General features: G+C 36.4%; 1 protein-coding gene across 3 annotated transcripts in view; it reads right to left on the reverse strand.

Annotated features, from left to right (window-relative positions):
* Window positions 1-15,119, reverse strand: part of LOC149802456 (immunoglobulin superfamily member 10-like) — a 163,232-nt gene that overhangs the window by 78,705 nt on the left and 69,408 nt on the right. For all 3 annotated transcript variants that reach the window (XM_089951690.1, XM_089951689.1, XM_089951688.1), the window contains one exon: window positions 2,807-3,082. In XM_089951690.1, the coding sequence (XP_089807816.1) occupies window positions 2,807-3,082 (276 nt within the window). The remainder of the gene's footprint in view (window positions 1-2,806; window positions 3,083-15,119) is intronic.

A 15,119-nucleotide genomic window follows, 5' to 3' on the forward strand; every position in this document is an offset into this window, starting at 1 on the left:
TCTTCTTGCTGTTTTTTCAGCCTGCACTGCAGTTTGTTCTAATACCGGAAAAATACCCTTTTTCCTCTTCTCATCTTCCTCCGCAATATCTCCCCATATAGTTTTTTCAACAGCCGATGCAGCTTTCTTAGTAGCTGCAGTGACGGGTTTAAATAGTTTTTTAGTGTCTTCTTCGTACTCAACTTTTGATTCTTGCTGCGCTTGTAGATTTTTTCTAAATGAGTCTCTGACAGGAAGAAATTTTTTAATTGTTTCTAATCGTTCTCGAGCTGTTCTTGCAGTATGAGATTCTGGATGTATCATTTTATTATAACATAATAATTTAATTAATATCAGCAGAAGAGGAGCAGCAGAGAGGGTACCTACCAACGTTGGTCGTCAAAAAAATAAACAAGAAATAAATAAACACGTAGAGTACTTTATTTTTTTCAGCTACTATTTCAAACTGAGGTTTTATTAGCACAATCGGTCATTGCAAAAATAAACATCTCAAGGAAAGTTCATTTGTAAAATCTGGACCTTTCTACGAGATGATTTATTTGTTTGTTTTATTTGTTTTGTCGGAATTCTATGGTCTGTTCACCCTCTCTGCTGCTTGTGGAGAAACTGGGCATGTGACACAGGTATGCCATCATGGAAAACATTTGAGTAATTCGAGGCCATAAATTTGGACACAAACAAAGACTCTGTCAATCAATGTATTATACATGCTAGGAAGTTGGCAAAGAGGTGAATCCCAGTGCTTCATTTATAAGAAATCTAACTGTACCTAGTGAGTCTATTAACTATTCAATGGACACTATTGTCGAAATTATTTGAAAAGCATGTAGCCATTCAGGTCTATAAATTTTTCGAAACATACTCTCTATTTCATAAAGTCCAATCAGCATTTAGAAAGTACCACTCATGTCAAACAGAACTTACCAAATTAATTGATCTTTGGCTGAAGGAAATGGATAATGGACATATAACTGGGATTGTTTTCCTTGACTTCAAGAAAGCCTTTGATCTTGTTGATCATGAAATTCTGCTGCAAAAGTTGAACTGTTACAGGTTCGACAATCCTTCTTTAAACTGGTTTAGATCATACCTAAACCAAAGGTCTCTACAAGTAAGCATTGGCAATATTAGCTCTCAAACTTGCACTATTCATTCAGGGGTCCCTCAAGGCTCAGTTTTAGGCCCTCTCTTCTTTATCTATATCAATGATCTACCATTAAATATTGAATCCACAAATACAGATTTGTTTGCAGATGATGCAACCTTGTATACATCTAGTTCTGATACAGAAGTTATCCTAATGAGATTAAACTCAGACCTTATTAGAGTCCAAAACTGGGCACAATAAAATAGGATGGTAATTAATGATGGTAAAACAAAATGTATAATTTGGGGGACATCACAAAAGCTACACAAGTCAGGGAACCCAAAACTATCTCTTGCAATAAATAATCATCCATTATAAAATGTCAAACATGAAAAGCTTGTAGGTGTGACCATAGATAATAATTTATTATGGAATGACCATATTGATAAGCTTTGTAAAACATTGTCATCCAAAATTGCCATACTCAGCAGAATCAGGAAATATTTACCTATGGAAACTCACAATTTATACTGCAAGTCATTTATATATGTTTATGTTTTCACTGATGCATGTGCATATGTTCCAGGCTTGATGCTTTGAATTTTAAAATTACTTAATAATTTAGTGTCAAGCCAGACTCTTCACATCATGTTGTATATACTGTATATATTGTACATAACAGATATAAGACCTCAAGGTAGATTAGTTCTGTAACTAACTGAGTTACCTTCTCTAAATAAAGTCTTTATTGTTATTATTATTATTATTATTATTATTATTATTATTATTATTATTCAAACAATGGATTATTGTTCAAATGTATGGGCAAACTGCTAAATATGAGCTTGACAGGATTTATAAACTTCAGAAACAAGCAGCACACAATTTTAGATGCTTCTATTGATCATCCCAAAAAAGCATTGTTTACAGAACTCAAATGGTTCACAATATATGACAGGATAATTTTCAAGTTCTTTTATATAAATGTCTATATGGAACTGCATCAGAGTATCTTCAGGCCTTATTAAGGCCTTTTTTAACACAATACCAGTTGAGATCAATATCACATGGAAACTTTCTAGCAAAAAAAACCAAGATTTAAAAAGAGCTTCCAATACTCTGGTACAATTCTGTGGAACAAGCATCCACTGCACGTAAAATCTGCTGAAAATATTAGAGGATTTAAGAAGAGATATCATGAGCATATATGTGTTTCTAATAGATAATGGAATTTAGTATTTTAATACTAAACATGTCAAAATAAAGAGTAATTGTTGCTATCTTCATATAATGTGCATTGTTACACTTTTCTTTATGAGGGCATCAAGGGAGAATAGTCTTTGACTAATGATAATAATAATGCTTTATTTATAGAGGGTGAATCATTAGTCAAGGACTATTCTCCCATGTGAGGGTCATACATTTAAATGCTATAATTAGTTTTCTGAGAGATTCATATATTTAAATGTTATAGTTAGTTTTCTGAGAGAGTCATATGTTTAAAAGTCAATGAGGTAATGACATTTATAACAACAGTGGATACAGGACTTTAAGTTATGTGAGATTCAACAAGAAGTTTCAACAAAACCTTGCTGAGCCATGCAACTCGCATATTATGTCAAGAGAGATAACCTAAGCTGAACCATGTAACTTACAAAATACATCAAGATAGATTCATATAATTTATATATTACATCAAGAGTGATCCATGTAACTTACGTGTTACAGCCAGAGAAATATATCCTTGTCCAGTTGGGGATATGCTATTATTGGCAATACAGCTGTACACTCCATTAAAGCGCCTGTTTACTTCACGTATGGTAAGAATGTCTTGGTTGTCAGACTTTGGCCCTGTAGTGTACAGAGTCACATTGTTCCAAAGCCAGATGAAGCTGGACACAGGCTTGCTCTCAGCAATACACACCAGGGTTAAATTGGTGTCCCCTTCCTTGACAGACATTGTAGATCCATTTGAAATCAAAGCGAGTGGGTTGTCTGAAGACACAAGTAAAGCATACAAAGTATAGTTATAAAAGTAATGACCACATTAAATGAAATATGATCCACTTTACATATGTGGATATTATATTTCATACTTTGGTTCATAATGCAAAACAAAGAAAGTGCCAAGTTCATTGGTAGCTAAGTTTTTGCATTCATCCTTCAAAACAAAACAATACAGTAGGGAAATAATAACTGTCAATGTCAACTGTTGGCATAAAATATTGTGACATAATATTCTAGGCAAGTAGAAAAAACCAGGCTTAAGTTTACTGCAGTCATTACGTCAGCAAATCAAATGCAGAACTTGAAACTTCTCAATTAAAAGTAAGTGATAAGTAGAGCTGAGTATGTGTAATTAGCCATCTAACCACATGCATCTTGACTGGTTGAGTAGGTGTACTTAGCAATCTAACCATATGCATTTTGACTGGTTGAGTAGGTGTACTTAGCTATCTAACCATATTCATCTTGACTGGTTGAGTAGAGCTATCTAACCATATGCATTTTGAATGGTTGAGTAGGTGTACTTAGCTATCTAACCATATGCACATTGACTGGTTGAGTAGGTGTGCTTAGCTATCTAACCATATGCATCTTGACTGGTTGAGTATGTGTACTTAGCCATTTAACCATATGCATCCTGACTGGTTCAGTAGGTGTACTTAACCATCTAACTGTATGCATCTTGACTGGTTGAGTATGTATACTAAGCTATCTAACCATATGCATCTTGACTGGTTGAGAAGAGCTATCTAACCATTTGCATCTTGACTGGTTGAGTAGGTGTACTTAGCTATCTAACCATATGCATCTTGACTGGGTGAGTAGGTATACTTAGCTATCTAACTGTATGCATCTTGACTGGTTGAGTAGGTGTACTTAGCTATCTAACCATGTGCATCTTGACTGGTTGAGTAGGTGTACTTAGCTATCAAACCATATGCATCTTGACTGGTTGAGTAGAGTTATCTAACCATATGCATCTTGACTGGTTGAGTAGATGTACTTAGCTATCTAACTGTATGCATCTTGACTGGTTGAGTAGGTGTACCTAGCAATCTAACCATATGCATCTTTACTGGTTGAGTAGGTGTACTTAGCTATCTAACTATATGCATCTTGAATGGTTGAGTATGTGTACTTAGCCATCTAACCATATTCATCTTGAGTGGTTGAGTAGGTGTACTTAGCCATCTAACCATATGCTTATTGGCTGCTTGAGTGCGTGTACTTAGCTATCTAACCGTATGCATCTTGACTTGTTGAGTAAGTGTACTTAGCCATCTAACCATATTCATCTTGACTGGTTGAGTAGGTGTACTTACCCATCTAACCGTATGCATCTTGACTGGTTGAATATGTATACTTAGCTATCTAACCATATTCATCTTGACTGGTTGAGTAGGTGTACTTAGCCATCTAACTGTATGCATCTTGACTGGTTGAATATGTATACTTAGCTATCTAACCATATGCATCTTGACTGGTTTAGAGCTATCTAACCATATGCATTTTGACTGGCTGAGTATGTATACTTAGCCATCTAACCATATTCATCCTGACTGGTTCAGTAGTTGTACTTCGCTATCTAACCATATGCATTTTGACTGGTTGAGTATGTATACTTAGCTATCTAACCATATGCATCTTGACTGGTTGAGTAGGTGTACTTAGCCATCTAACCTTATTCATCTTGACTGGTTGAGCAGGTGTACTTAGCTATCTAACCATATGCATATTGGCTGCTTGAGTGCGTGTACTTAGCTATCTAACCGTTTGCATCTTGACTGGTTCAGTACTTGTACTTCGCTATCTAACCGTTTGCATCTTGACTGGTTGAGTATGTGTTCTTAGCCATCTAACCATATTCATCTTGACTGGTTGAGTAGGTGTACTTAGCTCTCTAACTGTATGCATCTTGACTGGTTGAATATGTATACTTAGCTATCTAACCATATGCATCTCGACTGGTTTAGAGCTATCTAACCATATGCATTTTGACTGGCTGAGTATGTATACTTAGCCATCTAACCATATTCATCTTGACTGGTTCAGTACTTGTACTTCGCTATCTAACCATATGCATTTTGACTGATTGAGTATGTATACTTAGCCATCTAACCATATGCATTTTGACTGGTTGAGTATGTATACTTAGCTATCTAACCATATGCATCTTGACTGGTTGAATAGGTGTACTTAGCTATCTAACCATATTCATCTTGACTTGTTGAGTAGGTGTACTTAGCTATCTAACCGTATGCATCTTGACTGGTTGAGTAGAGCTATCTAACCATATGCATCTTGACTGGTTGAGTAGGTGTACTTAGCTATCTAACCATATGCATCTTGACTGGTTGAGTAGGTGTACTTAGCTATCTAACCATTTTCATCTTGACTGGTTGAGTAGGTGTACTTAGCTATCTAACCATATGCATCTTGACTGGTTGAGTAGGTGTACTTAGCCATCTAACCATATGCATCTTGACTGGTTGAGTAGGTGTACTTAGCCATCTAACTGTATGCATCTTGACTGGTTGAATATGTATACTTAGCTATCTAACCATATGCATCTCGACTGGTTTAGAGCTATCTAACCATATGCATTTTGACTGGCTGAGTATGTATACTTAGCCATCTAACCATATTCATCTTGACTGGTTCAGTACTTGTACTTCGCTATCTAACCATATGCATTTTGACTGGTTGAGTATGTATACTTAGCCATCTAACCGTATGCATCTTGACTGGTTGAGTAGGTGTACTTAGCCATCTAAGCATATTCATCTTGACTGGTTGAGTAGGTGTGCTTAGCCATCTAACTGTATGCATCTTGACTGGTTGAGTAGGTGTACTTAGCTATCTAACCATATGCATCTTGACAGGTTTAGAGCTATCTAACCATATGCATTTTGACTGGTTGAGTATGTATACTTAGCCATTTAACTATATGCATTTTGACTGGTTTAGTAGGTGTACTTAGCCATCTAACCGTATGCATCTTCACTGGTTGAGTATGTGTACTTAGCCATCTAACCGTATGCATCATGACTGGTTGAGTAGGTGTACTTAGCCATCTAACCATATTCGTCTTGACTGGTTGAGTAGGTATGCTTAGCCATCTAACCTTATGCATCTTGACTATTTGAATATGTATACTTAGCTATCTGACCATATTCATCTTGACTGGTTGAGTAGGTATGCTTAGCCATCTAACCATATGCATCTTGACTGGTTGAGTATGTGTACTTAGCCATCTAACCATATTCATCTTGACTTGTTGAATATGTATACTTAGCTATCTAACCATATGCATCTTGACTGGTTTAGAGCTATCTAACCATATGCATTTTGACTGGTTGAGTATGTATAGTTATTCATATTCATCTTGACTGGTTCAGTAGTGATAGGTATTCTCCAGGCCCAAGTAGAAAGGTTAGAACAGGAACTCTCTGCACTAAAATCAAAGAGTCTACACAGTGTTCAAATGGATAAACCAGGTGCCAAAAAAGTGTGCCAGAAAACCCAGACAACACAATACACAAATATGTCAAAGGACCAGAAAGCATGTCAGGGCACTAAGACCATACCAAAACCAGCTATTAGAAAAAAATCATTATGCACACAAACAGATGCAACCACACCAATTAAACAAGACGAGTCTCTTCTACAGGTATTAGATGGGCAGAGCCAAAAGTTAGCTAAAGCACATGCTGTAAACACTGACCATCATGTGTCTCATTCGACATCAAGTCCAGGTACTGAAGAAACTGTTCTAAAGACAACCTCCAATTACCCACAACAAGGAGCTAAATTAAATACAAATACTAAATACAGCAGTCACCAAACTCTCAGTCAGTCTAGTCATGGAAATCAAGAAGTTCAAACAATGCATCTGAACCCCCCACTGGTCAAAATCAACAACATAGTTAAAGACAGATCTCTTCTCATAGGATCATCAATAATCAAAGGAGTAAGAACAAGAGGGTTATATAAAACTGACGTAAAAACTCATAGAGGTGCTACTATTAACACTATTACAGAAAAAATATTGGAAATGGATATGTCACCATATCATACTGTAATTCTTCTCATTGGTGGCAATAATTACAGTAATGGCCAATCTTTGAAGGGCATTGAGAATGATTATGAAAGTTTGTTGTATGCCATCAGGTCCAAAAACGCAGAGTGTAAAATAATCATCTCAGGTCTACCGCCAAGAAGGGATGCACTTATGACTCAACTAAATGACACCCTAAGTATGTTGTGTGAAAATTTCCAAATACTCTTTGTTCCGCAATACTGGACCTTCTTCAAAGACAATCGAGTGAACCAACAATTGTACCAGCGAGACCAAATCCACTTGTCCAACAGAGGTACTGCCATGCTCCTTAGGAATATAGACCAGTACATAAGACTTATAAAAGGGGTTAGGCATGAGTCAGACAACTGCTTGTATTGTGGAGAGCACGGTCATGTAACACAGCGGTGTCTGCATGGAAAACAGATTCGCTGCCATCTTTGTAACGAACTAGGACATAAGCAAAAGTTGTGCACATACCAATAGGTAGAAGGCTATGATGTACAGGCCTGTGCAACACATATCCAGCAACAAAATGCATTAGAATATGTGTATACTTTTCAATGCAATAATTATAATTCTATAAACAGGTTTCAGGCACTATCTGATTTGTGTACAAAGTGCAACTTGTTAACATGTAAACAACTGTGTGATACTGTTCAAGTTACTTCTCCCTCTGAGGCCCCCCAAGTGTCTAATATGTCAATGTCTTCTTGTATGTATGTAAATCAGTCTCATATTGAACATTCTCATATCCACTACATGTGGTCATGGTACAACAGATGGATCTTGTATGTTATCTTCTTCATATGTTTATGTAAATAATCAAGGCAATGTAAAGAAATCTGTCAAGTCTAAAAACAATACATTGCATACTGCCTTGTCTGAAGATCAATCCTCTGATCAAAATTGTCATGTATTTGGCCTCCTCAAAAGAGGTCTGCAAGTAATCAACCTAAATATTCAACACATCATTCCTAAACTGAATGAGATAAAGTTAATATTACAGCAAACTAGATCAGTCAATATTCTAGGTCTATGTGAAACCTTTCTTTCTGACGATACTGATGATTTGGCTCTCCAAATACAGGGGTTCAACTTTGAAAGAAAAGATAGGGAATCCATGGGGGGTGGGGGTATTCTTCTCTATGTAGACAGTTCCATTAGTTATAACAGATGTGTTGATCTAGAGACTATTGGGGTAGAGAGTATCTGGATCGAAGTAACCCTTGTCCAATCAAAGCCAATACTCTTATGTTCAGTTTACAGGCCACCTAGTTCCACAGCTGATTGGATTGATAGATTTGAGGTTCAAATTCAAAAAGCGTTACTTAAGGAAGATTTAGAAATTATCATATTAGGTGATTTTAACATTGACTATATGAAAACTCCACCATTAACATGGATAAGTAGCTTTGAAACTTACAACTTTACTCAATTAATTAACACCCCAACTAGAGTAACGGATAAAAGTGCTACTATCATTGATCATGTCTATACTAATAAACCTGAAAACGTAAGTGAAATTAAGGTACCAGTGTATGCACTGAGTGACCACTACCCAGTCTGTATAACTAGACATGTTCCGAAATCATCTAAAAATGGCCAACACATTGAAATTCAATACAGGGACTTCAAACAGTTTGATGAGAAAATGTTCTTAAATGATTTAGTTTGCAAACCTTTCCAATCAGTCTGCACTATAGCTGATGTCAACACTGCCTTGGACAAATGGTATCAGATGTTCAATGCAGCCTTAGACAAGCATGCCCCAATTAAAACAAAAAGGGTTAAACACCAAATTACACCCAAGTGGATCACCCCTGAGATCAATGAGGCTAGGCACCTAAGAGATAATTTCCACAAGAAGAAAGACATGAAAAGCTATAGAAAGTGGAGACATAAAACTAAGCACCTGATAGATAAGGCAAAAGAGAACTACTATAAACAGGCAATGAATGAAAGTAAGAGTACCAAAACATTGTGGAAGCATCTAAAAGAGCTGAACCCACGCAAGAATAGTTGTCTTCCCCCTAGACTTAAGCAAAATGATGATATAGCAACATCTGTACAAGACATTGTGGAAATGTTCAACAATTTCTTCATAAGCATCTCCAGTAAGAGTATTCAGAACCAGACTAATATCCCAATTGAACTTGACGCTCTTCTATTATTTATAAAAGCTAAAATTCCTGATGATAATTATTTTTCAATAGCTAATGTTAGTGAAGCTGATGTTTTTGATATGCTAATTAAGGTTAATATTAATAAATCCTCTGGATTGGATGGTATTGGTCCACGAATTCTTAAAATTGCCGCACCAGTAATAACAAAGTCACTAACGCATATCATAAATTTAAGTATAATGAGTGGCAATTTTCCAGAAACACTGAAATGTGCAAAGGTTACACCTATCTTTAAGAAAGGAGAAAAGGAGGATCCAGGAAATTACAGACCAATATCAATTCTACCTGTATTGTCAAAACTATTTGAAAAGCATGTAGCCATTCAGGTCTATAAATTTTTCGAAACATACTCTCTATTTCATAAAGCTCAATCAGGATTTAGAAAGTACCACTCGTGCCAAACAGAACTTACCAAATTAAGTGATCTTTGGCTGAAGGAAATGGATAATGGACATATGGCTGGGATTGTTTTCCTTGACTTCAAGAAAGCCTTTGATCTTGTTGATCATGAAATTCTGCTGCAAAAGTTGAACTGTTACAGATTTGACAATCCTTCTTTAAACTGGTTTAGATCATACCTAAACCAAAGGTCTCAACAAGTAAGCATTGGCAATATTAGCTCTCAAACTCGCATTATTCATTCAGGAGTCCCTCAAGGCTCAGTTTTGGGCCCTCTCCTCTTCCTTATCTATATCAATGATCTACCATTAAATAATGAATCCACAAACACAGATTTGTTTGTAGATGATGCAACTTTGTATACATCTAGTTCTGATACTGAAGTTATCCAAATGAAATTAAACTCAGACCTTATCAGGGTCCAAAACTGGGCACAACAAAATAGGATGGTAATTAATGAAGGTAAAACAAAATGTATGATTTTGGGGACATCACAAAAGCTATACAAATCAGGGAACCCAAAACTGTCTCTTGCAATAAATAATCATCCATTAGAAAATGTCAAACATGAAAGGCTTGTAGGTGTGTCTGTAGATAATAATTTATTATGGAATGACCATATTGATAAGCTTTGTAAAACACTGTCATCCAAAATTGCCCTTCTCAGCAGAATCAAGAAATATTTACCTATGGAAACTCGCAGTCTATACTACAAGTCATATATTCTTCCAACAATGGATTATTGTTCTAATGTATGGGGAAACTGTGCCAAATCTGAGCTTGGATTTATAAACTTCAGAAACGAGCAGCACGTGTAATTTTAGATGCATCTGTTGATCATCCCTCAAAAGCATTATTTACAGAACTCAAATGGTTCACAATATATGACAGGATAGATTTTTTCACAAGGCAGTTCTTTTATATAAATGTCTACATGGAACTGCACCAGAGTATCTTCAAGACTTATTCAGGCCTTTTTCAGCACAATACCAATTGAGATCAATATCACATGGAAACCTTCTAATACCAAAACCAAGAAAAGAGCAATTTAAAAAGAGTTTTCAATACTCTGGTACAGTTCTGTGGAATAAGCTTCCACTACATGTAAAATCTGCTGAAAATATTAGAGTATTTAAGAAAAGATATCATGAGCATGTATGTGTTTCTAACAGATAATGGAATTTAGTATTTTAACACTAAACATGTTAAAATAAACAGTAATTATTGCCACCTTCATATAATGTGCATTGTTATACTCTCCTTAAGAGGGCCTCAAGGGAGAATAGTCCTTGACTAATGAGTCACCCTCTATAAATAAAGCATTATTATTATTATTATTATTATTATTATTATAGTTAGCCATTTAACCAGATGCATTTTGACTGGTTTAATATGCATAGTTAGACATCTAACCGTATGCATTTTGACTGGTTGAGTAGGTATACTTAGCCATCTAACTGTATGCATCTTGACTGGTTGAGTAGTTGTACTTAGCTATCTAAGCATATGCATCTTGACTGGTTGAGTATGTGTTCTTAGCCATCTAGCCATATTAATCTTGACTGGTTGAGTAGGTGTACTTAGCTATCTAACCATATTCATCTTGGCTGGTTGAGTAGGTGTGCTTAGCCATCTAACCATATTCATCTTGGCTGGTTGAGTAGGTGTGCTTAGCTATCTAACCATATTCATCTTGACTGGTTGAATATGTATACTTAGCCATCTAGCCATATTAATCTTGACTGGTTGAGTAGGTGTGCTTAGCCATCTAACCATATTCATCTTGACTGGTTGAGTATGTGTTCTTAGCCATCTAGCCATATTAATCTTGACTGGTTGAGTAGGTGTACTTAGCCATCTAGCCATATCAATCTTGACTGGTTGAGTAGGTGTACTTAGCTATCTAACCATATCCATCTTAACTGGTTGAGTACATGTTCTTAGCCATCTAGCCATATTAATCTTGACTGGTTGAGTAGGTGTACTTAGCTATCTAACCATATTCATCTTGGCTGGTTGAGTAGGTGTGCTTAGCCATCTAACCATATTCATCTTGACTGGTTTAGTAGGTGTACTTAGCTATCTAACCATATTCATCTTGGCTGGTTGAGTAGGTGTACTTAGCTATCTAACCATATGCATCTTGACTGGTTTAGAGCTGTCTAACCATATGCATTTTGACTGGTTGAGTATGTATACTTAGACATCTAACCGCATGCATTTTGAAAGGTTGAGTATGTATACTTAGCCATCTAACCGTATGCATTTTGACTAGCTGAGTAGGTGTACTTAGCCATCTAACCGTATGCATCTTGACTGGTTGAGCAGGTGTACCTAGCCATCTGACCATATGCATCTTGACTGGTTGAGTAGGTGTATTTAGCAATCTAACCATATGCATTTTGACTGGTTGAGCAGGTGTACCTAGCCATCTGACCATATGCATCTTGACTGGTTGAGTAGGTGTGCTTAGCTATCTAACCATATTCATCTTGGCTGGTTGAGTAGGTGTACTTAGCCATCTAACCGTATGCATCTTGGCTGGTTGAATATGTATGCTTAGCTATCTAACCATATGCATCTTGACTGGTTTAGAGCTGTCTAACCATATGCATTTTGACTGGTTGAGTATGTATACTTAGCCATCTAACCGCATGCATTTTGAAAGGTTGAGTATGTATACTTAGCCATCTAACCGTATGCATTTTGACTAGCTGAGTAGGTGTACTTAGCCATCTAACCGTATGCATCTTGACTGGTTGAGCAGGTGTACCTAGCCATCTGACCATATGCATCTTGACTGGTTGAGTAGGTGTACGTAGCCATCTAACCATATGCATATTTACTGGTTGAGTATGTATACTTAGCTATCTAACCTTATTCATCTTGACTGGTTGAGTAGAGCTATCTAACCATATGCATTTTGACTTGTTGAGTAGGTGTACTTAGTCATCTAACCATATGCATCTTGAATGGCTGAGTATGTGTACTTAGCCATCTAACCATATGCATCTTGAATGGCTGAGTATGTGTACTTAGCCATCTAACCATATGCATCTTGACTGGTTTAGAGCTATCTAACCATATGCATTTTGATTGGTTGAGTATGTATACTTAGCCATTTAACCAGATGCATTTTAACTGGTTTAATATGCATAGTTAGGCATCTAACCGTATGCATTTTGACCGGTTGAGTAGGTGTACTTAGCCATCTAACTGTATGCATCTTGACTGGTTGAGTAGTTGTACTTAGCTATCTAACCATATGCATCTTGACTGGTTGAGTATGTGTTCTTAGCCATCTAGCCATATTAATCTTGACTGGTTGAGTAGGTGTACTTAGCTATCTAACCATATGCATCTTGACTGGTTGAGTTGTGCTTAGCCATCTAACTGTATGCATCTTGACTGGTTGAATATGTATACTTAGCTATCTAACCATATGCATCTTCACTGGTTTAGAGCTGTCTAACCACATGCATTTTGACTGGTTGAGTATGTATACTTAGCCATCTAACCGCATGCATTTTGAAAGGATGAGTATGTATACTTAGCCATCTAACCATATGCATTTTGACTAGCTGGGTAGGTGTACTTAGCCATCTAACCGTATGCATTTTGACTGGTTGAGCAGGTGTACCTAGCCATCTGACCATATGCATCTTGACTGGTTGAGTAGGTGTACGTAGCCATCTAGCCATATGCATCTTTACTGGTTGAGTATGTATACTTAGCTATCTAACCTTATTCATCTTGACTGGTTGAGTAGAGCTATCTAACCATATGCATATTGGCTGCTTGAGTGCATGTACTTAGCTATCTAACCATATGCATCTTGACTTGCTGAGTAGGTGTACTTAGCCATCTAACCATATTCATCTTGACTTGTTGAATATGTATACTTAGCTATCTAACCATATGCATCTTGACTGGTTTAGAGCTATCTAACCTTATGCATTTTGACTGGCTGAGTATGTATACTTAGCCATCTGACCATATTCATCTTGACTGGTTCAGTAGGTATACTTAGCTATCTAACCATATGTATTTTGACTGGTTGAGAATGTATACTTAACCATCTAACCATGTGCATTTTGACTGGTTTAGTATGTGTACTTAGCCATGCCCCATAGGACACTCTAATGGTTCTAACAAGCCGATTCTTCCACCATGTACTCTGATAACCGGGGTCACAGAAAAGTTAACGGAAACGTCAGTGATTTGTTTTGTGATTATTTCAATAGGGAACTTCTTTTATAAACTTTGAAATGACACAATCAGCACATTTAAAAGGCTGCAAATAAGAAAAATTTTCCATTGCCAAGAATATACACGTGTAAAACAGTGCGAAACAGCTATACAACCAAACACGACTGGATAAGGCAGTTTCTTACGGATTTATTAAATTTTATGTACAGTACATGGTTTTTTTTTTTTTTTTACTGATAATGTACACATGCATAGGAAACAGGGTTGGGGTGAAACCTCAATAATAATTTGTCTAATACGTAACCTGTTGGACTGTTCAGTCGGCGTTTGAATTTTAGCAGACACTAGACAAAATGTTTAATGTTACCCCGCGTATTTCTTTGATGCCAGACATTCAACATCGGTGGACAATGTTTTATTAAACATGTTAATATTATTAATCCTTTATGGTTTCTGCGTGGATTAAACATAAGCTGTTTTATAGAATTGGCGAGGGGGTGTCAAGCGTACGTACGCAAGGGGGGGGTGGCGTAAAAAGTATGCATGCGTACGGGGGGGGGGGGGTCAAGCTTTGCCAGATTTTTGCATACGTGCTAAATGGATGACCCCTAAGCCGAATTACACAATTCAGTAAGTATAAGATTGTATTGACCTTTTTGCGAACATTAGGCATGGAAGAAAACGACGTAGTTTATGTAATTCTCCAATTTTTCTGGAAAATGACTTGAGAGTTTATTAGGCCAAAAGGACTGTGCATCAGTGTTTATTTTTTTTTCAGATATGTGGCTATGTATTGTATTTGTTTTACAATTTTATAGTGGGGTTTTAGAAGTTTGTGAATAAAGGAGTTGCATCATATGTTTATGATTCATTTTAGGGCAAAAGTTTTATTTCCTTTTTGTATTTGTAAACTGTGTATTTTGGGGAGAGAAACATTTCACCTTCTTACGGATTACTTTATTAAACATCAACCACGAATAGTATGCAAGTTATTGACTCTATTCTTTGACAGCTGTTAAAGTTTAAAGGGTAGTCTGGTTATACGAGACATTAATTCTGAATTGTTTCGTTTTATGAACAGTGAAATGAACCTTAATATGTTCAAATACAAGTAGCCTGTTGGGTCAAAATAAGATTAAAACTCACTGTTAGA

Source organism: Sinohyriopsis cumingii, chromosome 3, assembly GCF_028554795.1.
Source record: "Sinohyriopsis cumingii isolate HCF-2022 chromosome 3, ASM2855479v2, whole genome shotgun sequence".
In the NCBI taxonomy this organism is placed as follows: domain Eukaryota; kingdom Metazoa; phylum Mollusca; class Bivalvia; order Unionida; family Unionidae; genus Sinohyriopsis; species Sinohyriopsis cumingii.